We start from the raw sequence: 27,487 nt of genomic DNA on the forward strand, positions 1-27,487 counted from the left end.
GTAAAACCCCTAACCACACACTTTTATACACCTTTTTACACACATTTTGTACAGTACTCCCTTAGTTAATCAGGACACAGAACACACGCGGTTCACCCTTAGCCAGTTAAGGACGCAGAACACAATGCGCTGTAAAAAAAAAAGCATGCAAAATTACACAAAAAAAATCTGCGAAACAGCGAGTCCGTGAAAAGTGAACCGCGTTATAGCGTTTCACTGAGATATATGACTTATGTACAGTTGGACAGAGACAGACAGACACAGAGATTTCATAAACGTATTGTAGGTTCCTAATCAGTGAAGCTTGACGCTCTCCTCCCTTGTTATCCACTTGAACGACAAAAAAAAAACTCCAGACGATTCCTTCCTCCTTTCCTCCGAAAAATAAGGCAAAATACAATAGTCCAGCATTATGAAAATAAAAAAGGCAAGAGCCAAAGACAGCAAAAATGCAGAGTCTAAAGGTGAAGTAAAGAGCAAAGAGAGAGGTCAGAAAACTGTGTCTCTACTCCATGACACTGACCTGACTGCCTGCTTTACGTCAACCACGCGCACAAACTCATCCTCCTAAAGGTTACATGTGCAATTTTTAAACCTAAAAACATCCACACATTTTTAAGTGAAATTAATTAAGTACTAACTTATTAATATGAACTGTTCACCTGTAAATAATGTAAATAACCCTTTTTTTTATCATAATTAACAACAATCTTTTTTCAGATATCAACTTAAATAATTATTCAAATACTTATCCTATACTTAGCGTTATTTTTAATCATTCAAATTTGGCTGGGTGGTTAATAACACTTTCTTCTTTAGTCTGACAAACTCAAAACACATATTTATTTTGACTTTAAATGTGTGACCACTTGTTTTGTACCAGGCTGTGAACATGTTTATTTCTGCTGTGAAGTTGGACATTTGAACATGGGGACTTATGGCTTATGGGGCCAGCTTCAAATGGACGTTTGAGGAACTGTTAACATATAGGTATTAAAATGTTTTTTTAATGTAGGTTTTCTTTTTTTTTTTTCTGACCTTGTGGATAGACAAAATATTGCTTTTGGTTTTTTTTTCTTATTGTGTTTCAAGTTCAAGTTCCAAAATAAAATTTAAATCAGTCTGTGCAGTGTCCCAAAATATATTTTTTAAAGACTTGCTTATATGCTTCAGTATCACAAACACTGTTTTTTCCTTTTTTCTTTTTTTATGACGTGATAAAGTTTAATTTAAACAGATTAATCTGACATATAGGAATGGAGCAAAAATGTGTAGAGACACGCTGCTGTCACACAAACTTTTACAAACGTGACATTAATGCAGCTTTAAGTTACAAACCTGATAACTGAGCCTGCAGTGTAAAAACAGAGTCATGTTTGGAGGAGGGGCTCCATCATTTAGAGAAGTTCCTGGTTTACCAGTGAAGAAAGAAGAGAGGCAGTCTAAAACCACCAGAGGCTCAAACATGAACGTCCGTCACACTTTAATCTGCTTCTTCTTCCTCTGTGAGTACACTCTGCTTCTATTTGTATCATCCTCTCTCTTTATTATGTTATTTTTCTTTATTTATTGTAGTTTGTCACTTAACTTTGTAGCATTATGTTTAACAGTAGACTCTGTATCTGTCCGTGTCTGACATGTTGCTTAGTGTGGTCAAACACGATGACTCACTTTAATATGTAGTTAATGACTCAAAATCTAAAGACAGACAATCTGTAACCAGCTTTTGTTCTTCTGTACCTGTTTCATAGTTTTATTGTTGCTTTTTGTTGCATTTGTACAGTTTTGTTCGTTTCAACCTGACTGTAGCTGAGACGGTTTCATAACACAGGAAACTACTGATGTTGTAGGTTCATCAAAGGCGTATATTTTTAGCACAAGAAGTGTTGGTGGCTCTTGGCTGACTTGTCCTTTAAGCGGTTTCAGGAGGTCACAGATGAAAATAAAATCTAAAAAAATCAAATGTTCCATTTATTTTATATATTTAAACCAAAGTCAATCAGCGTTAAATGGAATGTGCTCTCTGATTTTCGTCCAGTGCCTCTCTTGTCACACAGTAAGGTTTCCACATGTTTAATTATTGTTAATTATTAAATTAAAATCTGTTTCTGTTGCCTCTCAGTCACAGACTGGTTGAACTGGGCAGCTCCCAGTATGACCCTGTGAAACAAATCAGACTGCAACATCTTACAGGAAGTACAGATAATAACTATTGAGTGTCCATCTTTTCAACAGGTGGAAACACTAGTCTCATCACTGAGGGGATCCCCATTATTACCGTGCAGGAGGGAGGAAACATCAGACATCAGTGCAAATTCATTTTCTCTGGAAGGAAAAGGGCGCTCTATAAAAAAGACAGCGTCCTCATTGAAACATATGAGGACACAGCTCAGCGTGGCAGATACAGTATTAGATATACACCAGGAACCAGTGTACTACCTCCAGTTCTGTATGTGAGCATCACAAACCTGATCAAGTCTGACTCAGGGCAGTACAAATGTGTTTTGGGCAGATGGTTTGATGAATCAACCGATAAGTTTGAGATCAGAGTTGAAGATGGTGAGTTTCTGATCAGTTTGCTGATGTTTAGTCAACAGTTCATCTATATTTTGTAGTGATTTTCTATATTTCAATGAATTTTTACAACAGAATTCTTCAGTATCTGATTCTTTTTTCTTTTTTTTATTATTATTTATCTTACAGCTCCAACCACTCTGAAACCAACAACACAGAGTTTAAGCCGTAGTTCAGAAAGCTCCACACCTTCATCAACCTCCATACAAACAACAATATTGACACCTGCTACACGTCCAGGTACACCAGTCATCGTCCTTGATTTTTCATGTCAGTGCTCCAATGTGATGACACATGTAAATTAATCAATAGCAGGATATGTATTTGTCCTGCAGGAAGTATTTTTCAGTCAGAATCTACAACTACATTTCCAGAAAAGTTGGCAAGCTGCATCAAATGTAAGTAGAAACCAAATATGATGATTGAAAACATTGAAACACCATATTTACCTGGAAAGAGCACAAAGATAACTTAATGTTGAAACTTTGTTTAAGTATTAAAAGTAGTGAAAGTGTGGATGAAATGATTTAATGGTTTATGGCAGTATTGGTTTGACAACACTGCATGTCTGGACTTCTTGTCTTTCACGATTCCAGTTACTCTCCCACATACAGTACACCATATTTTATAAGGAACCTGGAAGTGTGAAACAAACTTGTTCTACTGCTTAGATATGCAGCTGTATGTGCGTCTGACTCCAGTTGTCATGATCTTCGTATTATCAGCAGCTGTGCTGATATCGTTCAGTAAGATGGCCTGTGAATCCAAAGGTGAGGCTCCAGAAAACACAACGCACAACAAAGACAGCTGAACATCTAGAACTTACGTACATATATTTCACCTGTCAAACCCAAACTCAAATTAACCTCATCTTTATACAGTTCTTCAGATGTAGTGAGTCTCTTTGACGAGTTGTTTTAACGGTGAACCTAATCTCCTGATGTTTTTCAGAACCTCCTGTGGAGACTGTGAATGACACAGAGGTGAGTTTGACTAAATTTGGGACATTGAGCTTTAATAGTGTTCATGACATCAGCTGATATTCATACAAACCAAACACCCTGTTTAAATCATGTTTCTGAGAAATGTATTGCCATTCTAGAGAATACAGAAAGACAGACGCCCAACTGTCACCAATGACCCAGATTTACTCTTGTCTGGTGGCTTCTTGCTCTGTCCCTCTCTACTTTTCTCTTTTTAGCTTCCTCACCTCTGCCATTATGTGCATAGAGGCTGCTGAGCCCAGTCACATTGCCGCTGGCCAGCTCTGGTTCTGGCATGACACCGGCTCTGTTCCCTGTCAGCATCCCTCTAAACCAAACCACCTGTGGTACAAACACTAGCACTCCTCCAGCACACAGCACGGCTAACAAACTGGGCGTTATGTAGTAATAAATATTTATATTCATAGCTGAGCTTGGAATTCATCATTTAACAACAAACTTGCTGAAGTATACAGAATAAATAAACCCCGCCTCTTTGTTTTCTTCCAGACTGAAGCCGAATGGAGTAAAGTCACCTACTTTGCGGTGGCTTCCTCGCTCAACAGCGAGCTTGGCTACGCAGATAATGTCGTCTACTCTGTACCTCAGGCTGCCGACCACGCTTCATCTCCTCTGTACTCGACTGTTATTTACCGTAGGCAGTATCTTCAACGCTGTCAATGCCGAATGTGCACAGAGTAGTTTGACACGAAAATCTGTTAAAAAGAGAAGTTGCGCTTCTCTCTCTTTTTTTTTTCTCATTTCACACACAACAGTAGTCGGTTGTTTTATGGAAGCTTCTAATGTGCCACCTTGCCATGTGTGTGACCACATTTAGAAAGTGATAGTGCAGCTGGAAATGTTGTAACACCAAACAACCCTTTAAAAACATTTTTATTTACTAATTTTCCCACCAGTGGAAAAAAAGTGAACATTTTTAATCCTGATGGCCTCTCACTGAGCTTTATATTACACAAGTTTTCTGTTTTCTTAAGAACAAAATAAAAACTGACCATGCTGTGTTTAAAAATAATTTTCTAAAGTGAAGTTCATTCGTTTTCATTCTTTCTGAGTACAAGAACTCCCTTTTTAACTTTTTTTTAAAGATACAGATATATGACAGGAATGAATTATTAATGAAATAAAATTTTAAAGAAACAATATGTCAGATATTTACTGTATTAAATCATAAAATGACCATGCTATGTCATCAGAGATGAAGGAAACATGCTCAACTTAAATGCTGGCTTCCTGACAGTACAGTACTACAGCCAGTATGTTCTCTTTTGTAAATCGGCCTTACAGTCCAGACAGTTCCACATTGCCAGATATGAAACAAATCAGATGCAAACACTGCGTTGCATAGCCATGCAAGCAAACAAAATGCATCAATGGAGTTCATGTTAGATTCAATAGTGCATAGTGCAAACTGACAAAGTCACCGTAAGACTTACCGCCCATACCTGTCTCTAACTGTGGGAGACAGAGACGGATGCTGTGACTCATGGGGACTCTGTATCACCTGTTTTTTTTTTTTTTGTTGTTTTTTTTCTCAGAAGTTGTCAAAAACACGACAACCTCCACAACATTATTGTTGTAAACAATGTTTCTTCTACTTGCATCCATAGGGGAGTTTATTTGTGCTGAACATTACCGCTTTGAAACAATCATAAGTAATGTTTACTTATGATAACAAACAGGCACAAATTAAACAGACTGAAGTCAGACTCAGAGGTAGGTTCATGAAATAAACTGTGTTATACTCATCCTGTGCTTGTGAAGGTTCAGTGTCTTCAATCTGGCAACTCTGCAACACTTTGAATTTGGGTTGCAGTACCAGTTTTAACCTCTAGATATCAGTGCGTCACACATAAAGATGCACATTGTTCCTTTAAGTTACAAACAAGCCTGATAACTGAGCCTGCAGTGTAAAGACAGAGTCATGAAAAGGGGAGGGGCTCAATCATTTAGAGAAGTTCCTGGTTTACCAGTGAAGAAAGAAGAGAGGCTGTCTAAAACCACCAGAGGCTCAAACATGAACGTCCGTCACACTTTGATCTGCTTCTTCTTCCTCTGTGAGTACACTCTGCTTCTATTTGTATCATCCTCTCTCTTCATTATGTTATTTTTCTTTATTTATTGTAGTTTGTCACTTTGTAGCATTATGTTTAACAGCGGTTTAACACATCTCATATCAGTCTTGCTTGATTTTTATGTCGTGAGAGAAACCAACATGTTGTCGAAGCATGATAAGATCAATGATATGACTTTAAAATGTGGTTCATTTGCAGTATGTCCTTAAAAATCTAGAGGTGGTTTCAACTTGACTGTAGCTTTCATCATCATGACACAGGAAACTACTGATCACATAGATTTCAAAAAGGTGTTAAATGTTTTTCAGAGCAGTAGAGACGTCAGTGCATCTTACTTTACGTTTGCCAAAACCGTCTTTACCTTCGTAGAACTGAAACAATTTTATGATTTTATTTGAACCGGCTCCAAGAGATGAACTGCAGCCACTGTTAGCAGACTTTGTACAGATGTTAGCAGTAAGTTAGCCATCAACAGACACACTGACTGTCTGTGTTGGTGTTGAGCTCAGCCTCTGAATGAACTTAGATATCAGCAGAAACTCCAGTTCTTTCTGTGTCATTCTTTTTTCCTCTTGTCTCTTGACTTCACAATTACTGAAATCATTCAATACATTTTTTTTTCTGTCAGATTAAATAGTTTCCACTCAGTCACAGACTGACCCTGTGGATCTGTAAATGTGTTCTTCATCTTTTAAACAGCTGCAAACACTGGAATCATCAACGCGGCGATGCCCATTATTACAGGAAAGGAGGGAGGAAACATCACACATGAGTGCAAATTCATTTTATTTGGACGCTGGAAGGCCCTCTATAAAGAAAACAGCAGCCTCATTGAAACATTTGAGAACAGAGCTCAGTGTGGCAGATACAGCATTAATTATGCACCAGGAAGGATTATATCTAAAACAGTTCTGTATGTGAGCATCACAAACCTGACCAAGTCTGACTCTGGGAGGTACAGATGTGTTTTGGGCCCTATGTGGCTTCCAAATTCAACCGAGGAGTTTGAGCTCAGAGTTGAAGACGACATCAACACCCCGACATCAACACAGACTCTAACCTCCAGTTCAGGAAGCTCCACACCTTCATCAACACAGACACCAGCTGCACGTCCAGGTACATCAGTCATCATCCTTGATTGTTCATGTCAGGGCTCCAATCACAGCTGAGTGATGACACACATATAAACCAGTCAATATCATGCAATATGTTTGTCATTTTTCAGTCAGAATCTACAACCAGGTTTCCAGAAAAGTTGGCAAATGTAATGTAAAATGTAATTAGAAACAACATATGATGATTGACAACATTGACAACATTTAATTGAAAACAGCACTAAGACATCCTATCAATTAGTTTGACGACACTACACTGTACCAGTTATTCTCACAGATAAACTGTATTTTATAATGAAACAGGAAGTTGGAAACAAACTTGTTCTACTGCTCAAAAAAACACAGGTACGCTGCTGTATGTGCGTCTGACTCTGGTCATCATGATCTTCATATCATCAGCAGCTGTGCTGATATACTGCAGGAAGACGGACTGTAAACCCAAAGGTGAGAATACAGGAAACACACACAAACAAAACCAGCCTTTGGTGTGTTGACACATCAAGTTTAATTTGACCGTAACTTTGAAAAGGCGTCTATGAGCAGCCTCCTGTAACAGTGGACCTAATCTTCTGAATTGATGTTTTTCAGGACCTCCTCAGGAAGCAGAGTACGTCAATGTCACAGAGGTGAGTTTGAGTAAATTAGGGACATCTCAGTGTCATTAGTGTTTGTGACTCCAGATGATATTCATACAAGCCAAACCCCTGTTGTCTTTCTGCAGGCCGACCGAGTGTATGAGGAGATCAGAGAGGAGGACAGACAGAGCAGATCTCCTCCTGTAGAAATATCTACAGTTTACGCCCACGCCAAATACACCAAACCAAATGCAGCTGAAGGCACAGACTGAAGACGACTCGAGCAGCTGCCCCGCTCAACAGCGCCCCCCGTGGTGATGCAGATAACACCGTCTACTCTGTGCTTCAGGCTGCAGCGAGCTCAGACGACCGCCACGCCGAACACGCTTCAGCTCCTCTGTACTCGACTGTTAATGTTCATCAGCAGTAGCTTCAAAGCTGCTGACGTGGGCTGAATGAAGCCTGGCTGCTCAAACAAGACACCTGTGCTGACACCCACCTGTCAATCAAAGTGTACTCCATTTTAACTCTGCATAGCTTTAAGCCTTAATATAATGTGAACAGGTGAGTTGTATATAAATTCACCCTCAGTACAGTTGTCATGAACGGGGAAATTAGCTACAGAGAACTGTTCTACAAAAAGTCAATATACGGGTTTAAATGTGTTTTATTGTTTTTTAATGCAGATCTTTTTGGTTCGTCTGACCTCTATAGATAAAAAACTTTGTTGTAGTTCACCCTCTTATCATGCTTTATGTTACACAAATTATCTGTTTCCGTGAGAACAAAATAAAACTTTTTGTCCAGAAATAAAACTCAGCCTGTGTGATGTTTACTTTTCTTCATCTCTGGATTCACTTCCTTTCCTGTTTTCTTTTTAAAAAAGAGTTGCGGATGGCTGATTTTTATTGGCAGATTTTACAACAAGTAGAATCCGGCTTCTCCTCCGGCACCATGAGGTCCCATGGTTACAGGAATGCCCTGAAACTTTATAATGATAATCAATAAGAAGTTTTTTGGTTAGTATGACTGTACAAAATCATGAATGTAGCCTGATTGTACCTGAATGCTGAAATGTTTTGTACTGGCAGAAATGTGCTTCCATAGAAAGCTGAGAGCTCACCATCACACTGAAACTTGTCACAAGGCTGCAGAAGTTGCTCTTATTGTTATTCAGTCCTGGTGCTGTTTGTTGGATGTATTTTTCTGTTAAATGATAAGAGGCTCACTGGAAACATTAATTATTATAATGAATGATTATGATGATGAGAAGAAGAAGTGTTGGCTTGATGGCTGCATACATGGTTATGAGCGGAGTGGGGTTGTATATCTAATTTCTTTAGCAGGTGTTGAGTAATGTAACCTGTGACATGTTTCATAAATTTCAAATGTGGAATATGACTTGACTGCAGCTTGAAAAAAACAGTCAAAATATATATTTTTATTTTATTTTATTTTTTTTTTTTTGCTTTAATCCATGAGTTCTACAAATGTCTCCAAACTTTAAGTTACAAACAAGCCTGATAACTGAGCCTGCAGTGTAAAGACAGAGTCATGAAAAGGGGAGGAGGGTTGAGTGTGTGTGGTTTGGAGGAGGGACTCCATCATTTAGAGAAGTTCCTGGTTTACCAGTTAGGAAAGAAGAGAGGCAGTCTAAAACCACCAGAGGCTCAAACATGAACGTCCGTCACACTTTGATCTGCTTCTTCTTCCTCTGTGAGTACACTCTGCTTCTATTTGTATCATCCTCTCTCTTCATTATGTTATTTTTCTTTATTTATTGTAGTTTGTCACTTTGTAGCATTATGTTTAACAGTGGACTCTGTGTCTGTCCATGTCTGACATGTTGTTGCTTTGTGTGGTCAAACACGATGAAATTAATGAGATGAGTCACTTTAAAATGTAGTTAATGACTCAAAATCTAAAGACAGACAATCTGCAACCAGCTTTTGTTCTTCTGTACTTGTTTCATAGTTTTATTGTTGCTTTTTGTTGCATTTGTACAGTTTTGTTTGTTTCAGCCTGACTGTAGCTGAGACGGTTTCACAACACAGGAAACCACTGATGTTGTAGAGCTCATAGATATGGATGAAGTTATTATTAGTTACATATTTTATAGAGTAGCAGAGACGTCAGTGTGTCTTACTTTGGTTAAATTGCATTTTGTTTAAACTTTCATAGAGCTAAAGAGAGAAAACTTTTTTTTTTATCGTTTATTTGAACCAGCTCCAAAAGAGGAACTGCAGCAGTGAAGTGTTAGCAGCCTTGGTAACAAACAGACCGCTGCAGATATAAGGAAGACTTTCAAAACCTCATTTCACACGTACAGAGACAATCGTCATTTTCACACGAGAGAATTTGATCAAACTAAATTTAAACGTGATCTCCAGATGCTGCAGGTCCTCTTCCACAGAGTCCACCATGTCATCACCTGTCAGATTTTTTGATTGTGAGAGTGAGCTGAGGTGTTTGCAATCAGCAACTACACCACTAGATGACACTAAACCACACACACCGATCCTTTAAGAGGTTTCAGTGAGTCAGAAATATAATATTATTCATTAATATAAATAAAATAGTCAAATGGCACATTTAATATAAATATTTAAACCAATCGGGGAAAACCCCAGTTCTCTATGGGGCCATGTAAAAGGTATTTAGGAAATGGTAACTGGTCTGTAAATGTGAAACAAATCAGACTGCAACATCTTACAGGAAGTACAGATAATAACTACTGACTGTTCATCTTTTCAACAGCTGGAAACACTGGTCTCATCACCGAGGGGATCACCGTTATTACAGGAAAGGAGGGAGGAAACATCACACATGAGTGCAAATTCTATTCCATTGCAAGTCGGAGGGCCTTCTATAAAGAAAACGACATTCTCATTGAAACACAGAAGGACAAAGCTCAGCGTGGCAGATACAGCATTGAATATAAACCAGCAACATTAACTTCATCTCTGTATGTGAGCATCACAAACCTGACCAAGTCTGACGCTGGGAAGTACAGATGTGTTTTGAAAAGAGATTATTTTATAGAATCAACCGAGGAGTTTGTGCTCAGAGTTGAAGATGGTGAGTTTCTACTGAGAGTCATGAAATGAACTGTTCACTGACGGCTGCTGATGTTTAGTCCAACAATTATAGTTAGAGCTGCATATTTTCATCATGGTGAACACTGATAAATGCTCCTTTTTAAAACCAACACTTCATCTGTAAAATATCTGAACTCAGACGAGTCAGAGTTTTTTGTGTCTGATTCTTTCTTTTTGTTTCTTTTCATGTTTCACAGCTCCAAACACTCTGAAACCAAACTGGACTCCTGAACCTTTTCCAACATCAGTCCCATCAACCTCCACACCAACAACAACCCAGAGTCTAACCTCCAGCTCAGGAAGCTCCACACCTTCATCAGTCTCTCCTAAAACCACCCACCAGTCTCAGCAGCAACAGACAGATGCAGGTCAAGGTACATTTGCATAATTTAACAAAACTGTTTCTTGTGTGTTATAGTAAATTCATGTGCTGTACATATGTAAATACATGGATGTCTACGCTTGTCTGTGTGAAACTCAGATTCTTTATTTGTTTACATGTTTTTGTTCTAAAGAATGATTTTAATGGTTTCCACAGATACGCTGCTGTATGTGGGTCTGACTCTGGTCATCATGATCTTCATGTTATCAGCAGCTGTGCTGATATACTGCAGAAAGAAGGCCAGTAAACCCAAAGGTGAGAATACAGGAAACAGTCTTTGGTTTTTTAACACATGAAGTTTCATTTGACCTTAACTTTGAAAAGTAAACTTTGTTCACTAGGGAACAGCATTACAAGAAAAGATGACTGTATAAGTGTTGACATGACACCCAAACTGCAAACAGACTCTTTGTATTGTGCATGTTTCATCCATGGAAGTTTCATGTTCATCAAGATTTTTGAAGCTTTTTGAGAGTCAAGTCAAATCAAATCAAATTTTATTTGTATAGCCCAAAGTCACAAAGTACATTTGCCTCTGAGGGCTTTACAATCTGTACAGGGAGTGACACCCTCTGTCCTTAGACCCTCGGTTCAAGTGAGGAAAAACCTGCCCAATAAAAAAACCTTTAACAGGGAAAAAGGGTGGAAGAAACCTCAGGAAGAGCCACAGAGGAGGGATCCCTCCAATGAATGACAATGAATTACAATGATTGATAAAATGATTACAGTAGCAGTGGAACCTGTGATGGAGAGACACAGATGCACAGCAGCAGCAAATCATCAACTAACTATAAACTGTAATGGAGATATGGCAGCAATAATGACAGTAATAATATGCGTAGTGGGCGTCGTGCAGGATCACAGCAGCAGCCACGATCCACGAGAACCTGCTGGACGACAGAGCACAGAAACTCCAGGGAAGAAGTTTAGTTAGTAACATGCATTAATGAGACATGAATGTTTACAGGTGGTGAGAGAGAGAGAGAGAGAGAGAGAGAGAGAGAGAGAGAGAGAGAGAGAGAGAGAGATTTCAGTAAAGGGAGATGTGACTGCATCTTCAACCAATACTGTGTCTGAGTAGGCATAACCCTGAAAGAGACAGCGAGAGAGAGGAGAGGGGAGGGAGGAGGAGTCCCCCGGCAGTCTAATCCTACAGCAGCATAACTAAGGGATGACCTGAGCCAGCCCTAACTATAAGCTCTATCAAAAAGGAAAGTCTTAAGTCTACTCCTAAAAATGATGATCATGTCTGCCTCCTGAACCCAGAATGGTAGTTTGTTCCACAGAAGAGGAGCCTGATAGCTGAAAGCTCTGTCTCCCAATCTACTTTTGGAAACTATAGGAACCACAAGGAACCCAGCGTCCTGAGAGCGCAGTGTTCTAGAGGGGTAGTAAGGTACTACGAGCTCTTTTAGATAAGATGGTGCTGGACCAAGAGGAAGATTCAATCTTCTCTAACCAACCACAAGAGACCATCGTATCTGCCTGAAACTAATTGTCATTTTAAGTCGACACTGATGCGTTGCCGTGCCGACTTACTGGTTCTGCTCTTGTTTTAAGAGTGGAGCAGAGTGAAGTACAAACAAACTACACTGTCAGGTGATATTGAGAGAACACGGCGTCTATGAGCAGCCTCCTGGAACAGTGGACCTAATCTTCTGAATTGATGTTTTTCAGGACCTCCTCAGGAAACAGAGTACGTCAATGTCACAGAGGTGAGTTTGAGTAAATTAGGGACATCTCAGCGTCATTAGTGTTTGTGACTGCAGATGATATTCATACAAGCCAAACCCCTGTTGTCTTTCTGCAGGCCGACCCAGTGTATGAGGAGATCAGAGAGGAGGACAGACAGAGCAGATCTCCTCCTGTAGAAATATCTACAGTTTACGCTCACGCCAAATACACCAAACCAAATGCAGCTGAAGGCACAGATGACTACAGCTCGGTCAATGCAGTCAGCTCTCAGATGGACGTGAGTAAAAACTGTGGTCAGATTTGTCTGTGGTCAACGGTCTCGTACAATGTCTGCAAGATACTCAAACTCCTTTGGTTAGGGCAGTTACTCACTCCCAACCTGGAGGGAGCATTCCACCGTTTTCCTACAGAGAACATCCAGCCCACTTACAAACTCGGCTGCAAACTGCCCCAGTGCATGCCGAAGGTCACAGTGTGATGAAGCCAACAGAACCTCATCATCTGCAAAAAAGCAGAGACGCAATTCTTAGGTTCAGAAACCGGACACACTCCTCTCCCCAGCTGCCCTGAGATCCTGACAGTGAATATCACAAACACAATCCAAGACAAGGGACAACCTTGGTGGAGTGCAACACATTTTTGACTTGTACTATTGCCATATGGCTCGATGACTGAGCCTATAGCAGCATAATTAAGAGATGGTTTAGGACTCACCTGAGTCAGTCAGTAAGTGATAACCTTTGACCTCTGTTTGTTTTCTTCCAGACTGAAGACGACTCGAGTAAACTCACCTACTCTGTGGTGGATTTGTCCAACGGTGCAACTGCCCCGCTCAACAGCGCCCCCCGTGGCGATGCAGATAACACCGTCTACTCTGTGCTTCAGGCTGCAGCGAGCTCAGACGACCGCCACGCCGAACACGCTTCAGCTCCTCTGTACTCGACTGTTAATGTTCATCAGCAGTAGCTTCAAAGCTGCTGACGTGGGCTGAATGAAGCCTGGCTGCTCAAACAAGACACCTGTGCTGACACCCACCTGTCAATCAAAGTGTACGCCATCTTAACTCTGCATAACTTATCCGCCAGTTATCCAGCATGGAAAAATGAGTAAATATATAGTTTTTAAATGTTTTTTATTTTTTTGACCTCTTGTACAGACAAGAAGAGATGTTGATGACTTTTCGTAGTTCACCCTCTTGTCATACTTCATGTACACAAATTATCTGTTTTCTTAAAAAAGAAATAAAACTAAATATTTAAAAAGGTTGTTCAAAGCTCTTCCTACTGCAGTTCTACATATGTCATGAAAATGGGAGGAGGGTTGAGTGTGTGTGGTTTGGAGGAGGGACTCCATCATTTAGAGAAGTTCCTGGTTTACCAGTGAAGAAAGAAGAGAGGCAGTCTAAAACCACCAGAGGCTCAAACATGAACGTCCGTCACACTTTGATCTGCTTCTTCTTCCTCTGTGAGTACACTCTGCTTCTATTTGTATCATCCTCTCTCTTCATTATGTTATTTTTCTTTATTTATTGTAGTTTGTCACTTTGTAGCATTATGTTTAACAGTGGACTCTGTGTCCGTCCATGTCTGACATGTTGTTGCTTTGTGTGGTCAAACACGATGAAATTAATGAGATGAGTCACTTTAAAATGTAGTTAATGACTCAAAATCTAAAGACAGACAATCTGCAACCAGCTTTTGTTCTTCTGTACTTGTTTCATAGTTTTATTGTTGCTTTTTGTTGCATTTGTACAGTTTTGTTTGTTTCAGCCTGACTGTAGCTGAGACGGTTTCACAACACAGGAAACCACTGATGTTGTAGAGCTCATAGATATGGATTAAGTTATTATTAGTTACATATTTTACAGAGTAGCAGAGACGTCAGTGTGTCTTACTTTGGTTAAATTGCAGTTTGTTTAAACTTTAATAGAGCTAAAGAGAGAAAACATTTTTTTTTTATCATTTATTTGAACCAGCTCCAAAAGATGAACTGCAGCAGTGAAGTGTTAGCAGCCTTGGTGACAAACAGACCGCTGCAGATATAAGGAAGACTTTCAAAACCTCATTTCACACGTACAGAGACAATCGTCATTTTCACACGAGAGAATTTGATCAAACTAAATTTAAACGTGATCTCCAGATGCTGCAGGTCCTCTTCCACAGAGTCCACCATGTCATCACCTGTCAGATTTTTTGATTGTGAGAGTGAGCTGAGGTGTTTGCAATCAGCAACTACACCACTAGATGACACTAAACCACACACACCGATCCTTTAAGAGGTTTCAGTGAGTCAGAAATAAAATATTATTCATTAATATAAATAAATGTCAAATGGCACATTTAATATAAATATTTAAACCAATCGGGGTAAACTCCAGTTTTCTATGGGGCCATGTAAAAGGTATTCAGGAAATGGTAACTGGTCTGTAAGTGTGAAACAAACAGACTGTAACATCTTACAGGAAGTACAGATACTAACTACTGAGTGTTCATCTTTTCAACAGCTGGAAACACTGGTCTCATCACCGAGGGGATCACCGTTATTACAGGAAAGGAGGGAGGAAACATCAGACATGGGTGCAAATTCTATTCCATTGCAAGTCGGAGGGCCTTCTATAAAGAAAACGACATTCTCATTGAAACACAGAAGGACAAAGATCAGCGTGGCAGATACAGCATTGAATATAAACCAGTAACAATAACTTCATCTCTGTATGTGAGCATCACAAACCTGACCAAGTCTGACGCTGGGAAGTACAGATGTGTTTTGAAAAGAGATTATTTTATAGAATCAACCGAGGAGTTTGTGCTCAGAGTTGAAGATGGTGAGTTTCTACTGAGAGTCATGAAATGAACTGTTCACTGATGGCTGCTGATGTTTAGTCCAACAAATATAGTTAGAGCTGCATATTTTCATCATGGTGAACACTGATAAATGCTCCTTTTTAAAACCAACACTTCATCTGTAAAATATCTGAACTCAGACGAGTCAGAGTTTTTTTGTGTCTGATTCTTTCTTTTTGTTTCTTTTCATGTTTCACAGCTCCAAACACTCTGAAACCAAACTGGACTCCTGAACCTTTTCCAACATCAGTGCCATCAACCTCCACACCAACATCAACACAGAGTCTAACCTCCAGTTCAGGAAGCTCCACACCTTCATCAACACAGACACCAGCTGCACGTCCAGGTACATCAGTCATCATCCTTGATTGTTCATGTCAGGGCTCTAATCACAGCTGAGTGATGACACACATATAAACCAGTCAATATCATGCAATATGTTTGTCATTTTTCAGTCAGAATCTACAACCAGGTTTCCAGAAAAGTTGGCAAATTGCATAAAATGTCATTTGAAACAATATATGATGATTGACAACATTAAAATCTCACATTTAATTAAAAACAGCACAAAGACAACCTATCAATTAGTTTGACGACACTACACTGTACCAGTTATTCTCACAGATAAACTGTATTTTATAATGAAACAGGAAGTTGGAAACAAACTTGTTCTACTGCTCAAAAAAACACAGGTACGCTGCTGTATGTGCGTCTGACTCTGGTCATCATGATCTTCATATCATCAGCAGCTGTGCTGATATACTGCAGGAAGACGGACTGTAAACCCAAAGGTGAGAATACAGGAAACACACACAAACAAAACCAGCCTTTGGTGTGTTGACACATCAAGTTTAATGTGACCGTAACTTTGAAAAGGCGTCTATGAGCAGCCTCCTGTAACAGTGGACCTAATCTTCTGAATTGATGTTTTTCAGGACCTCCTCAGGAAACAGAGTATGTCAATGTCACAGAGGTGAGTTTGAGTAAATTAGGGACATCTCAGCGTCATTAGTGTTTGTGACTGCAGATGATATTCATACAAGCCAAACCCCTGTTGTCTTTCTGCAGGCCGGCCGAGTGTATGAGGAGATCAGAGAGGAGGACAGACAGAGCAGATCTCCTCCTGTAGAAATATCTACAGTTTACGCCCACGCCAAATACACCAAACCAAATGCAGCTGAAGGCACAGACTGAAGACGACTCGAGCAGCTGCCCCGCTCAACAGCGCCCCCCGTGGTGATGCAGATAACACCGTCTACTCTGTGCTTCAGGCTGCAGCGAGCTCAGACGACCGCCACGCCAAACACGCTTCAGCTCCTCTGTACTCGACTGTTAATGTTCATCAGCAGTAGCTTCAAAGCTGCTGACGTGGGCTGAATGAAGCCTGGCTGCTCAAACAAGACACCTGTGCTGACACCCACCTGTCAATCAAAGTGTACTCCATTTTAACTCTGCATAGCTTTAAGCCTTAATATAATGTGAACAGGTGAGTTGTATATAAATTCACCCTCAGTACAGTTGTCATGAACGGGGAAATTAGCTACAGAGAACTGTTCTACAAAAAGTCAATATACGGGTTTAAATGTGTTTTATTGTTTTTTAATGCAGATCTTTTTGGTTCGTCTGACCTCTATAGATAAAAAACTTTGTTGTAGTTCACCCTCTTATCATGCTTTATGTTACACAAATTATCTGTTTCCGTGAGAACAAAATAAAACTTTTTGTCCAGAAATAAAACTCAGCCTGTGTGATGTTTACTTTTCTTCATCTCTGGATTCACTTCCTTTCCTGTTTTCTTTTTAAAAAAGAGTTGCGGATGGCTGATTTTTATTGGCAGATTTTACAACAAGTAGAATCCGGCTTCTCCTCCGGCACCATGAGGTCCCATGGTTACAGGAATGCCCTGAAACTTTATAATGATAATCAATAAGAAGTTTTTTGGTTAGTATGACTGTACAAAATCATGAATGTAGCCTGATTGTACCTGAATGCTGAAATGTTTTGTACTGGCAGAAATGTGCTTCCATAGAAAGCTGAGAGCTCACCATCACACTGAAACTTGTCACAAGGCTGCAGAAGTTGCTCTTATTGTTATTCAGTCCTGGTGCTGTTTGTTGGATGTATTTTTCTGTTAAATGATAAGAGGCTCACTGGAAACATTAATTATTATAATGAATGATTATGATGATGAGAAGAAGAAGTGTTGGCTTGATGGCTGCATACATGGTTATGAGCGGAGTGGGGTTGTATATCTAATTTCTTTAGCAGGTGTTGAGTAATGTAACCTGTGACATGTTTCATAAATTTCAAATGTGGAATATGACTTGACTGCAGCTTGAAAAAAACAGTCAAAATATATATTTTTATTTTATTTTATTTTTTTTTTTTTGCTTTAATCCATGAGTTCTACAAATGTCTCCAAACTTTAAGTTACAAACAAGCCTGATAACTGAGCCTGCAGTGTAAAGACAGAGTCATGAAAATGGGAGGAGGGTTGAGTGTGTGTGGTTTGGAGGAGGGACTCCATCATTTAGAGAAGTTCCTGGTTTACCAGTTAGGAAAGAAGAGAGGCAGTCTAAAACCACCAGAGGCTCAAACATGAACGTCCGTCACACTTTGATCTGCTTCTTCTTCCTCTGTGAGTACACTCTGCTTCTATTTGTATCATCCTCTCTCTTCATTATGTTATTTTTCTTTATTTATTGTAGTTTGTCACTTTGTAGCATTATGTTTAACAGTGGACTCTGTGTCTGTCCATGTCTGACATGTTGTTGCTTTGTGTGGTCAAACACGATGAAATTAATGAGATGAGTCACTTTAAAATGTAGTTAATGACTCAAAATCTAAAGACAGACAATCTGCAACCAGCTTTTGTTCTTCTGTACTTGTTTCATAGTTTTATTGTTGCTTTTTGTTGCATTTGTACAGTTTTGTTTGTTTCAGCCTGACTGTAGCTGAGACGGTTTCACAACACAGGAAACCACTGATGTTGTAGAGCTCATAGATATGGATGAAGTTATTATTAGTTACATATTTTATAGAGTAGCAGAGACGTCAGTGTGTCTTACTTTGGTTAAATTGCATTTTGTTTAAACTTTCATAGAGCTAAAGAGAGAAAACTTTTTTTTTTATCGTTTATTTGAACCAGCTCCAAAAGAGGAACTGCAGCAGTGAAGTGTTAGCAGCCTTGGTAACAAACAGACCGCTGCAGATATAAGGAAGACTTTCAAAACCTCATTTCACACGTACAGAGACAATCGTCATTTTCACACGAGAGAATTTGATCAAACTAAATTTAAACGTGATCTCCAGATGCTGCAGGTCCTCTTCCACAGAGTCCACCATGTCATCACCTGTCAGATTTTTTGATTGTGAGAGTGAGCTGAGGTGTTTGCAATCAGCAACTACACCACTAGATGACACTAAACCACACACACCGATCCTTTAAGAGGTTTCAGTGAGTCAGAAATAAAATATTATTCATTAATATAAATAAAATAGTCAAATGGCACATTTAATATAAATATTTAAACCAATCGGGGAAAACCCCAGTTCTCTATGGGGCCATGTAAAAGGTATTTAGGAAATGGTAACTGGTCTGTAAATGTGAAACAAATCAGACTGCAACATCTTACAGGAAGTACAGATAATAACTACTGACTGTTCATCTTTTCAACAGCTGGAAACACTGGTCTCATCACCGAGGGGATCACCGTTATTACAGGAAAGGAGGGAGGAAACATCACACATGAGTGCAAATTCTATTCCATTGCAAGTCGGAGGGCCTTCTATAAAGAAAACGACATTCTCATTGAAACACAGAAGGACAAAGATCAGCGTGGCAGATACAGCATTGAATATAAACCAGCAACATTAACTTCATCTCTGTATGTGAGCATCACAAACCTGACCAAGTCTGACGCTGGGAAGTACAGATGTGTTTTGAAAAGAGATTATTTTATAGAATCAACCGAGGAGTTTGTGCTCAGAGTTGAAGATGGTGAGTTTCTACTGAGAGTCATGAAATGAACTGTTCACTGACGGCTGCTGATGTTTAGTCCAACAATTATAGTTAGAGCTGCATATTTTCATCATGGTGAACACTGATAAATGCTCCTTTTTAAAACCAACACTTCATCTGTAAAATATCTGAACTCAGACGAGTCAGAGTTTTTTGTGTCTGATTCTTTCTTTTTGTTTCTTTTCATGTTTCACAGCTCCAAACACTCTGAAACCAAACTGGACTCCTGAACCTTTTCCAACATCAGTCCCATCAACCTCCACACCTTCATCAACACAGAGTCTAACCTCCAGTTCAGGAAGCTCCACACCTTCATCAACACAGAGTCTAACCTCCAGTTCAGGAAGCTCCACACCTTCATCAACACAGACACCAGCTGCACGTCCAGGTACATCAGTCATCATCCTTGATTGTTCATGTCAGGGCTCCAATCACAGCTGAGTGATGACACACATATAAACCAGTCAATATCATGCAATATGTTTGTCATTTTTCAGTCAGAATCTACAACCAGGTTTCCAGAAAAGTTGGCAAATTGCGTAAAATGTCATTTGAAATAATATATGATGATTGACAACATTGACAACATTTAATTAAAAACAGCACAAAGACAACCTATCAATTAGTTTGACGACACTACACTGTACCAGTTATTCTAACAGATAAACTGTATTTTATAATGAAACAGGAAGTTGTAAACAAACTTGTTCTACTGCTCAAAAAAACACAGGTACGCTGCTGTATGTGCGTCTGACTCTGGTCATCATGATCTTCATATCATCAGCAGCTGTGCTGATATACTGCAGGAAGACGGACTGTAAACCCAAAGGTGAGAATACAGGAAACACACACAAACAAAACCAGCCTTTGGTGTGTTGACACATCAAGTTTAATTTGACCGTAACTTTGAAAAGGCGTCTATGAGCAGCCTCCTGTAACAGTGGACCTAATCTTCTGAATTGATGTTTTTCAGGACCTCCTCAGGAAGCAGAGTATGTCAATGTCACAGAGGTGAGTTTGAGTAAATTAGGGACATCTCAGCGTCATTAGTGTTTGTGACTGCAGATGATATTCATACAAGCCAAACCCCTGTTGTCTTTCTGCAGGCCGACCGAGTGTATGAGGAGATCAGAGAGGAGGACAGACAGAGCAGATCTCCTCCTGTAGAAATATCTACAGTTTACGCCCACGCCAAATACACCAAACCAAATGCAGCTGAAGGCACAGACTGAAGACGACTCGAGCAGCTGCCCCGCTCAACAGCGCCCCCCGTGGTGATGCAGATAACACCGTCTACTCTGTGCTTCAGGCTGCAGCGAGCTCAGACGACCGCCACGCCGAACACGCTTCAGCTCCTCTGTACTCGACTGTTAATGTTCATCAGCAGTAGCTTCAAAGCTGCTGACGTGGGCTGAATGAAGCCTGGCTGCTCAAACAAGACACCTGTGCTGACACCCACCTGTCAATCAAAGTGTACTCCATTTTAACTCTGCATAGCTTTAAGCCTTAATATAATGTGAACAGGTGAGTTGTATATAAATTCACCCTCAGTACAGTTGTCATGAACGGGGAAATTAGCTACAGAGAACTGTTCTACAAAAAGTCAATATACGGGTTTAAATGTGTTTTATTGTTTTTTAATGCAGATCTTTTTGGTTCGTCTGACCTCTATAGATAAAAAACTTTGTTGTAGTTCACCCTCTTATCATGCTTTATGTTACACAAATTATCTGTTTCCGTGAGAACAAAATAAAACTTTTTGTCCAGAAATAAAACTCAGCCTGTGTGATGTTTACTTTTCTTCATCTCTGGATTCACTTCCTTTCCTGTTTTCTTTTTAAAAAAGAGTTGCGGATGGCTGATTTTTATTGGCAGATTTTACAACAAGTAGAATCCGGCTTCTCCTCCGGCACCATGAGGTCCCATGGTTACAGGAATGCCCTGAAACTTTATAATGATAATCAATAAGAAGTTTTTTGGTTAGTATGACTGTACAAAATCATGAATGTAGCCTGATTGTACCTGAATGCTGAAATGTTTTGTACTGGCAGAAATGTGCTTCCATAGAAAGCTGAGAGCTCACCATCACACTGAAACTTGTCACAAGGCTGCAGAAGTTGCTCTTATTGTTATTCAGTCCTGGTGCTGTTTGTTGGATGTATTTTTCTGTTAAATGATAAGAGGCTCACTGGAAACATTAATTATTATAATGAATGATTATGATGATGAGAAGAAGAAGTGTTGGCTTGATGGCTGCATACATGGTTATGAGCGGAGTGGGGTTGTATATCTAATTTCTTTAGCAGGTGTTGAGTAATGTAACCTGTGACATGTTTCATAAATTTCAAATGTGGAATATGACTTGACTGCAGCTTGAAAAAAACAGTCAAAATATATATTTTTATTTTATTTTATTTTTTTTTTTTTGCTTTAATCCATGAGTTCTACAAATGTCTCCAAACTTTAAGTTACAAACAAGCCTGATAACTGAGCCTGCAGTGTAAAGACAGAGTCATGAAAATGGGAGGAGGGTTGAGTGTGTGTGGTTTGGAGGAGGGACTCCATCATTTAGAGAAGTTCCTGGTTTACCAGTTAGGAAAGAAGAGAGGCAGTCTAAAACCACCAGAGGCTCAAACATGAACATCTGTCACACTTTGATCTGCTTCTTCTTCCTCTGTGAGTACACTCTGCTTCTATTTGTATCATCCTCTCTCTTCATTATGTTATTTTTCTTTATTTATTGTAGTTTGTCACATGTAACATTATGTTTAACAGTGGACTAAAATGTAAAATTGTAGTTAAAATATTAAAATGTAGTTAATGACTCAAAATCCAAAGACAGACAATCTGCAACCAGCTTTTGTTCTTCTGTACTTGTTTCATAGTTTTATTGTTGCTTTTTGTTGCATTTGTACAGTTTTGTTTGTTTCAGCCTGACTCTACCTGAGACGGTTTCACAGCACAGGAAACTACTGATGTCATAGATTTAGCTCATAGATATGGATTAAGTTATTATTAGTTACATATTTTACAGAGTAGCAGAGACGTCAGTGTGTCTTACTTTGGTTAAATTGCAGTTTGTTTAAACTTTCATAGAGCTAAAGAGAGAAAACAATTTTATTTTTTATCGTTTATTTGAACCAGCTCCAAAAGAGGAACTGCAGCAGTGAAGTGTTAGCAGCCTTGGTAACAAACAGACCGCTGCAGATATAAGGAAGACTTTCAAAACCTCATTTCACACTTAGAGACAATCGTCATTTTAAAACGAGAGAATTTGATCAAACTAAATTTAAACGTGATCCCCAGATACTGCAGGTCCTCTTCCACAGAGTCCACCATGTCGTCACCTGTCAGATTTTTTGATCATTTCGTGGCCTCCGTAGTTTGTTCTACATGCTAGAAAGGAGAGAGTGAGCTGAGGTGGTTGCAATCAGCAACTACACCACTAGATGACACTAAACCACACACACCGATCCTTTAAGAGGTTTCAGTGAGTCAGAAATAAAATATTATTCATTAATCTAAATAAATGTCAAATGGCACATTTAATATAAATATTTAAACCAATCGGGGAAAACCCCAGTTCTCTATGGGGCCATGTAAAAGGTATTCAGGAAATGGTAACTGGTCTGTAAATGTGAAACAAATCAAACTGCAACATCTTACAGGAAGTACAGATAATAACTACTGAGTGTTCATCTTTTCAACAGCTGGAAACACTGGTCTCATCACCGAGGGGATCACCGTTATTACAGGAAAGGAGAGAGGAAACATCACACATGGGTGCAAATTCATTTTATTTAGACGCTGGAAGGCCCTCTATAAAGAAAACATCAGTCTCATTGAAACAGAGAAGGACAAAGGTCTGTATGACAGATACAGCATTGAATATGCATCAGGAAGGACTACATCTAAAACAGTTCTGTATGTGAGCATCACAAACCTGACCAAGTCTGACTCGGGGAAGTACAGATGTGTTTTGGGCAGAAAACTTTTTCCAGAATCAACCGAGGAGTTTGAGCTCAGAGTTGAAGATGGTGAGTTTCTACTGAGAGTCATGAAATGAACTGTTCACTGATGGCTGCTGATGTTTAGTCCAACAATTATAGTTAGAGCTGCATATTTTGATCATGGTGAACACTGATAAATGCTCCTTTTCATCTGTAAAATATCTGAACTCAGACGAGTCAGAGTTTTTTGTGTCTGATTGTTCATGTCAGGGCTCCAATCACAGCTGAGTGATGACACACATATAAACCAGTCAATATCATGCAATATGTTTGTCACATTCAGTCAGAATCTACAACCAGGTTTCCAGAAAAGTTGGCAAATTGCATAAAATGTCATTTAAAATAATATATGATGATTGACAACATTGAAATCTCACATTTAATTGAAACAGCACAAAGACAACCTATCAATTAGTTTGACGACACTACACTGTACCAGTTATTCTCACAGATAAACTGTATTTTATAATGAAACGGGAAGTTGGAAACAAACTTGTTCTACTGTTCAAAAAAACACAGATACGCTGCTGTATGTGCGTCTGACTCTGGTCATCATGATCTTCATATCATCAGCAGCTGTGCTGATATACTGCAGGAAGACGGACTGTAAACCCAAAGGTGAGAATACAGGAAACACACACAGACACAAACAAAACCAGCCTTTGGTGTGTTAACACATCAAGTTTAATGTGACCGTAACTTTGAAAAGTAAAGTTTGTTTACTGATGAGCACCATTATAAAAAAGATGACTATTAATGATTTTTTATGTTATGGTAGAAAGTACTGCCTCAGATTTAAGAGTGGAGCAGAGTGAAGTACAAACAAACTACACTGTCAGGTGATATTGAGAGAACACGGCGTCTATGAGCAGCCTCCTGGAACAGTGGACCTAATCTTCTGAATTGATGTTTTTCAGGACCTCCTGAGGAAACAGAGTACGTCAATGTCACAGAGGTGAGTTTGAGTAAATTAGGGACATCTCAGCGTCATTAGTGTTTGTGACTTCAGCTCTCTCTTTCTCTGTCTGTGTCTGTCTGTCTCTTTCCGGGTTATGCCTAGTCAGGCACTGTATTGGTTGAAGATGCAGTCACATCTCCCTTTACTAAAAACTCTCTTTCCCCTCTCTCTCTCTCACCATCTGTGTCTCTGTGTCTCTCTATCACAGGTTCCACTGCTACTGTAATCATTTTATCATTCATTGTAATTGTACAATATGTTTGTGTTGATTTGTCCTGTACACGTGACATCCATTGCACGTCTGTCTGTCCTGGGAGAGGGATCCCTCCTCTGTGGCTCTTCCTGAGGTTTCTTCCACCTTTTTTCCCTGTTAAAGGTTTTTGTGGGCAAGTTTTTCCTCACTTGAACCGAGGGTCTAAGGACAGAGGATGTCACTCCCTGTACAGATTGGAAAGCCCTCAGAGGAAATGTACTTTGTGACTTTGGGCTATACAAATAAAATCAGATTTGATTTGATTTGATATTCATACAAGCCAAACCCCTGTTGTCTTTCTGCAGGTCGACCCAGTGTATGAGGAGATCAGAGAGGAGGACAGACAGAGCAGATCTCCTCCTGTAGAAATATCTACAGTTTACGCTCACGCCAAATACACCAAACCAAATGCAGCTGAAGGCTCAGACTGAAGACGACACCGTCTACTCTGTGCTTCAGGCTGCAGCGAGCTCAGACGACCGCCACGCCGAACACGCTTCAGCTCCTCTGTACTCGACTGTTAATGTTCATCAGCAGTAGCTTCAAAGCTGCTGACGTGGGCTGAATGAAGCCTGGCTGCTCAAACAAGACACCTGTGCTGACACCCACCTGTCAGTCAAAGTGTACGCCATCTTAATTCTGCATAGCTTTAAGCCTTAATATAATGTGAACAGGTGAGTTGTATATAAATTCACCCTCAGTACAGTTGTCATGAACGGGGAAATTAGCTACAGAGAACTGTTCTACAAAAAGTCAATATACGGGTTTAAATGTTTTTTATTGTTTTTTAATGCAGATTTTTTTGGTTCGTCTGACCTCTATAGATAAAAAACTTTGTTGTAGTTCACCCTCTTATCATGCTTTATGTTACACAAATTATCTGTTTCCGTGAGAACAAAATAAAGCTTTTTATCCAAAAATAAAACTCTTTTTTTTTGGAACAGATTAAACTGACTTTTGTAAAGGTCCTCCTGCAGTTATTACATGGATTGAAGTTTTAGTCACTTATAAGATCAATCAATGTAGATCGGAGGAGGGAAAAAAAAAGAGTTGCGGAAGGCTGATTTTTATTGGCAGATTATGCAACAAGTAGAATCCGACTGAGCAACCTGATTGGTCACCTAGATGTTTAGAACGTGCTCAAATCAGCATAACAGCACACCTGACTCACACCTGGGGCAGCTGCCACTGACCTCCAAAACCTGATTTCACATGTACAGAGACAATGCCTGCCGTGGCAGCTGCCAAGGCAAGTGGTTGAGAGATTAATTAAGAAAACCTTGCAAATGGATGCAGGACATATTTTTTCTCAGAATTCTTTTTTTCTGTTTTGTTTTTTTCTCAAAAATCTGACTTCATTTCTTAAAATTCAGACTTTTCTTCATTTTATTTCATTTTTTTATAATTAATAATTTATATCATCATAAAAATATGACAAAAAAAAAAAACAGAATTTTGAGAAGTCCGTATTTTGAGAGAACTCTATTTTGAGGGGAAAAAAACGCAGAAGTTTTTGAAAAATAGTCTGAATTTTTAGAAAAAAAAAAAGTCAGAATTTTTTGAAAAATACATCAGAATTTTTAGAAAAAAAGTCAGAATTTTTAGAAGAAAAGTCTGATTTTTGGGGAAGTCCGGATTTTGAGAGAACTCTATTTTGAGGATTTTTGGGGAAGTCCGGATTTTGAGAGAACTCTATTTTGAGGGGGAAAAAAGTCAGATTTTTTTTTCAGAAATAGTCGGAATTTTTAGAAAGAAGTCATAATTTTTAGAAAAATACACCAGAATTTTTAGAAAAATATATCAGAGATTTTAGAAAAAAGGTCAGAATTTTGAAAAGTCAGTTTCCTCTATTTTGAGGAAAAAAGTCATTTTTTAAAGAAATAGTCATAATTTTTAGAAAAAAAATCATAATTTTTAGAACATTACATCAGAACTTTTAGAAAAAAAGTCAGAATTTTGGGAAGTCCGGATTTTGAGAGAACTCTATTTTGAGAAAAAAACGTTATAATTTTTTGAAAAATACATCAGAATTGTGAGGGAAAAAAACTCTTTGAGAAGCCAGATTTTTTGGGGAAGGATTTGGAAAGTACCCTATTTTGAGGGAAAAAAGTCAGATTTTTTTTTCAGAAATAGTCATAATTTTTAGAAAGAAGTCATAATTTTTAGAAAAATACATCAAATTTTTAGAAAAATACATCAGAATTTTTAGAAAAATATATCAGAGTTTTTAGAAAAAAAAGTCAAAATTTTGAAAAGTCTGATTTTTGCAGGAAGTCTGGATTTTGAGAGAACTCTATTTTGAGGAAAAAAAGGCAGAATTTTTTGAAAAATAGTCTGAATTTTTAAAGAAAAAAAAGTCACAATTCTTAGAAAAAAAGTCAGAATTATTAGAAAAATAGTCAGAATTAAAAAAAAATACATCAGAATTTGTAGAAAAATACATCAGAATTTTTAGAAAAATACATCAGAACTTTGAGAAGTCTGATTTTTGGGGAAGTCCGGATTTTGAGAGAACTTTATTTTGAGGAAAAAAAGGCAGTATTTTTTGAAAAATAGTCTGAATTTTTAGAGAAAAAAAACGTCAGAATTCTTAGAAAAAAAGTCAGAATCTTTAGAAAAAAAGTCAGAATTTTTAGAAAAATACATCAGAATTTTTAGAAAAATACATCACAATTTTTGGAAAAATACATCAGAATTTTTGGAAAAATACATCAGAATTTTTTGAAAAATCCATCAGAATTTTTAGAAAAAATGTCAGAATTTTTTAAAAAATGCATCAGAATTTTTGGAAAAATACATCAGAACTTTGAGAAGTCTGATTTTTGGGGAAGTCCGGATTTTGAGAGAACTTTATTTTGAAGGGAAAAAAAGGCAGAATTTTTTTTTA

General features: G+C 38.7%; 2 protein-coding genes and 1 long non-coding RNA gene across 16 annotated transcripts; all 3 read left to right on the forward strand.

Annotated features, from left to right (window-relative positions):
* The first annotated feature begins 8 nt into the window (after nt 1–8).
* Nucleotides 9–17,097, forward strand: LOC104928364 (uncharacterized). 11 transcript variants are annotated; one of them, XR_003463835.1, is made up of 16 exons: nt 9–1,505; nt 2,236–2,559; nt 2,704–2,814; nt 2,910–2,972; nt 3,246–3,344; nt 3,526–3,904; nt 4,068–5,632; nt 6,350–6,766; nt 10,098–10,418; nt 10,636–10,812; nt 10,977–11,075; nt 12,498–12,535; nt 12,631–12,792; nt 13,281–13,979; nt 15,019–15,339; nt 15,558–15,680. XR_003463835.1 is itself a non-coding variant. In XM_027288577.1 (14 exons), the coding sequence occupies exons 7-14, from the start codon at nt 5,500–5,502 to the stop codon at nt 16,550–16,552; spliced, it is 1,311 nt and encodes a 436-aa protein (XP_027144378.1). In that variant the 5' UTR covers nt 9–1,505; nt 2,236–2,559; nt 2,704–2,814; nt 2,910–2,972; nt 3,246–3,344; nt 3,526–3,557; nt 4,068–5,499; the 3' UTR covers nt 16,553–17,097. The 11 variants fall into 11 exon arrangements, 3 of the variants coding, with proteins under 3 accessions (XP_027144378.1, XP_027144377.1, XP_027144376.1); XR_003463834.1 differs by having other exon boundaries at nt 3,526–3,557; XR_003463838.1 differs by having other exon boundaries at nt 3,526–3,557; nt 12,652–12,792.
* On the forward strand, nt 7,130–8,157 carry LOC113747733 (uncharacterized). Its single transcript, XR_003463843.1, has 3 exons — nt 7,130–7,209; nt 7,354–7,391; nt 7,487–8,157. It is a non-coding gene; the product is annotated as an uncharacterized LOC113747733 (long non-coding RNA).
* A 767-nt stretch (nt 17,098–17,864) lies between the features above and the next one.
* LOC109140241 (uncharacterized) lies at nt 17,865–25,238 on the forward strand. Of its 4 annotated transcripts, none has more exons than XM_027288582.1 (6): nt 17,865–17,996; nt 19,038–19,358; nt 19,576–19,767; nt 23,909–24,007; nt 24,307–24,344; nt 24,906–25,238. In XM_027288582.1, the coding sequence occupies exons 1-6, from the start codon at nt 17,957–17,959 to the stop codon at nt 25,029–25,031; spliced, it is 816 nt and encodes a 271-aa protein (XP_027144383.1). In that variant the 5' UTR covers nt 17,865–17,956; the 3' UTR covers nt 25,032–25,238. The 4 variants fall into 4 exon arrangements, with proteins under 4 accessions (XP_027144383.1, XP_027144385.1, XP_027144382.1 ...); XM_027288584.1 differs by having other exon boundaries at nt 24,927–25,238; XM_027288581.1 differs by lacking the exons at nt 23,909–24,007; nt 24,307–24,344; nt 24,906–25,238 and adding exons at nt 20,110–20,208; nt 20,353–20,390; nt 20,486–21,156.
* Nucleotides 25,239–27,487: the final 2,249 nt, after the last annotated feature.

This window comes from Larimichthys crocea, chromosome XV (genome assembly GCF_000972845.2).
Source record: "Larimichthys crocea isolate SSNF chromosome XV, L_crocea_2.0, whole genome shotgun sequence".
Classification (NCBI taxonomy): Eukaryota; Metazoa; Chordata; class Actinopteri; family Sciaenidae; genus Larimichthys; species Larimichthys crocea.